The 3,257-nt window shown below is 57.8% G+C and overlaps 1 protein-coding gene across 1 annotated transcript; it reads left to right on the top strand.

Annotated features, from left to right (window-relative positions):
* Nucleotides 1-695: 695 nt before the first annotated feature.
* On the top strand, nt 696-2,861 carry LOC142907665 (uncharacterized). The gene is made up of 3 exons (XM_076057276.1): nt 696-747; nt 1,247-1,364; nt 1,864-2,861. Exons 1-3 carry the CDS (start codon nt 696-698, stop codon nt 2,522-2,524), a joined length of 831 nt encoding a protein of 276 aa, XP_075913391.1. The 3' UTR covers nt 2,525-2,861.
* Nucleotides 2,862-3,257: the final 396 nt, after the last annotated feature.

Raw genomic sequence — 3,257 nt, 5'->3', positions numbered from 1 at the left:
GAGACAAAGGTGGCCGGGCGTGGTGCTGGGCACCCACCCCCTTGTGTGCCATTCCGGCCTTCAAAGGTGCTGCTCGCTGCTAACAGCACTTGGCCCAGCAATGAGATGAGGCTAATATAGGGAGGGGGGGATTGTTGTCTTTGTACACAGTGCCGGCCTTCATAAGTGCTGTTCGCGACTAACAGTGCTTGCCCTAGCAATGAGATGAGGCTAATAAGGAGAGGGAGGGATTGTTGTCTTTGTACACAGTGCCGGCCTTCATAGGTGCTGTGCGCGACTAACAGCACTTGCCCCAGCAATCAGATAAGGCTTAGACGTGGAAGGGGGGGAGGATTGTTGTCTTTGTACAAAGTGCTGGCCTTTATAGGTGCTGCTTGCGATGAATCAGCACTTGCCCCAGCAATGGGATGAGGCTAATACGGGGAAGGGGAGATTGTTGTATTTGTACGCAGTGCTGGCCTTCATAGGTGCTGCTCGCTACTAACAGCACTTGCCCTAGCAATGAGATGAGTCTAATAAGGAGAGGGAGGGATTGTTGTCTTTGTACACAGTGCCGGCCTCGACAGGCACTGCCTCCACCACTACTCACCGCTGACAGACGGCACTTGCCCTAATGGGCCCGCTGAGGCTACACCGGCTGTAACCCCTCCCCTCCTCCTTTTTTCTTTGTCCGAAACCGTGCGCAGATCCTGGGCATGCCCCCGAAAAAGATGGTGGACGAAGCACCTAACAAGACAACTTACTTTGGTGAGTCGAAGGCTCGGGCAGGCTGGCGCCAGTGACGTGACCCATTCCGTTTTGTTAGATGGGGGGGGTGGCAGTGAGGCTCTTATAGGGTTCTATTGGGGGGGGGGGGGCTCTGATTATCCCGGAGGTGGGGGGTGGGGGTTGGGGATCTTTGTAACAGTCGTTAGGAAGCATAGGTGGGTGGGTGAGCGAGTGGGTGGGTAGGTGGGTGTGGAGGTGAGTGGGTCGGTGAGTGGGTGGGTGGGTTAGTGAGTGGGAGAGTGGGTATGTAGGTGGGTGAGTGGATATGTAGGTAGGTATGTGGGCGACTGGATAGGTAGGTGGGTAAGTGCATAGGTGGGTGGGTGAGTTGGTCGGTGTGAGCGTAGGTGGGTAAGTGGGCAGGTGAGTGAGTTGGTGGGTATGTAGGTCTATAGGTAGGTGGGTAGGTAAGTGGATGAGCGGGTATGTGGGCGACGTGGTGGTTGGTGACTCTGCGTGCGTCTCTCTGTTTCTGCAGACCCTGAGGGCCTCCCCTACAACCTGTCCAAGCAGGTGGCACCGGGAAGCCTCCCTCTGCACCGCGCTCTGCAAGGCCAACACCCTCAGCTGGTGGACTTCGTCAGACGTTGCCTGCAGTACGAACCACACTCACCCCTCGCTCACCCCCACTCATCCCCACACCACTCAACCCCACTCACTCACCCCCACTCACCACCCCATACCTGTCATCACCTTATCACTGCCCTATCTTACTACAGACACAACATTATTGGTCACCCCGTGACCCTTATAAATCTCAACGTTCATCCTGCAAAGTCCCATCACAAGGGACAAACAAACAAATAGACACGAATTATTGTTGTTGCCCAGAATTGAAACGGCTGCACTCCGTACGGACCTGAAAACACAATTTCCCTGCACAAGAATACGGAATAAACCATACGGTTTGACAGCTCTGCCACCAACTCACCACCCACCACCACTCCCTCCCACCCTCTCCATCTCTCCCCCCACGCCACTATCTCCCCACTCTCCCCCCACCTCCCACCCTGTCAAATCATCTCACCATGCCACTCTCACCACGTGTGTGTCTCCCCCCATCCCTCCCCTCCCTCCCCGTGCGTCTCCCAACAGATGGGATCCGAATCTCCGGATGACGCCTGAGCAGGCGCTGGCTCACAGCTGGCTCCAAACCACCACCACCACGACCACCCGGGACACTACCAGAAGGGCCACCCCCACCGTCAGCGAGGCCACCCCCACCAATGGCACCATCCGGGCCACCACCACCACCACCATCAGGGGCACCTCCACCGCCAGCGAGGCCACCACCAGCAGCAAGGCCACCCCCACTGCCAGCGAGGCCAACCCCACCGCCACCACCATTCGGGCCACCACCACCACCACCATCCTGGCCACCACCACCAGCGAGGCCACCACCAGCAGCAAGGCCACCCCCACTGCCAGCGCGGCCAACCCCACCACCACCACCATTCGGGCCACCACCACCACCATCCTGGCCACCACCGCCAGCGAGGCCACCACCAGCAGCAAGGCCACCCCCACTGGCAGCGAGGCCAACCCCACCACCACCACCATCCGGGCCACCACCGTCACTCGGGCCACCACCACCAGCGAGGCCACCCCCACTGCCAGCGAGGCCACCCCCACAACCATCACCATCCGAGCCACCACCACCAGCTGGGCCGACACCACCAACTGGGCCACCATCACCATCAGCAGCAGCGGTGGCACCACTCCTGTGCAGGGATCTGCAGCTGCTGAGCCACGGTGAGCCTCTCTCTGTGTACCTCGCCTGGTACGCAGGAAGTCGTGAGTTCGATCCCGACCCTGATGAGATTTTAACCACCTCGCCTGATACGCAGGAGGTCCTGGGTTCAATCCCGATCCTGATGAGACGTTAACTACTTCGCCTGGTACGCAGGACGTCGTGGGTTCGATCCCGACCCTGATGAGACGTCAACTACCTCGCCTGGTACGCAGGAGGTCGTGGGTTCGATCCCGGCCCTGATGAGATGTTAACTACCTCGCCTGGTCTACAGGAGGTCGTGGGCTCGATCCCGACCCTGACGATGCCAGCTGCTGCTGTATATTTGCAGTCTGCGTTTCTGTCCCCGTGGTCACCGCGTGGATTCTTCTCAGGGTCCTCAGGATTTTCCCCTCCACGTTGAGAATCGGCGTCACGAACTTCGAGTATTTGACTGCCGCTATGAATGTCCACGCGATGAAGATGATGATGATGTTATCTGCCCACTTGATTCGGCTATCATTCGAGATGGCCAAGTCGTTTCTGGTCTAAGTGGGTCTATGGGTCTCTGTGGGTCTATGCGTCTCTGTGATTATGGGCCTCAGGGGTCTGTATGGGTCTCTATGAGTATGGGTTTCTGGGGTCTGTATAGGCTCTATTAGTATGGGTCTCTGTGCGTCTCTTAATATGGGTCTATGAGTATGGGTCTGTATAGGTCTCTATTAGTATGGGTCTCTGTAGATCTGTATGGGTCTGTATG

This window comes from Petromyzon marinus, chromosome 80 (genome assembly GCF_048934315.1).
Source record: "Petromyzon marinus isolate PM22_M1 ecotype Great Lakes invasive population chromosome 80, UKy_Petmar_22M1.pri1.0, whole genome shotgun sequence".
In the NCBI taxonomy this organism is placed as follows: domain Eukaryota; kingdom Metazoa; phylum Chordata; class Hyperoartia; order Petromyzontiformes; family Petromyzontidae; genus Petromyzon; species Petromyzon marinus.
This window is presented reverse-complemented; position numbering and strand designations above follow the sequence as displayed.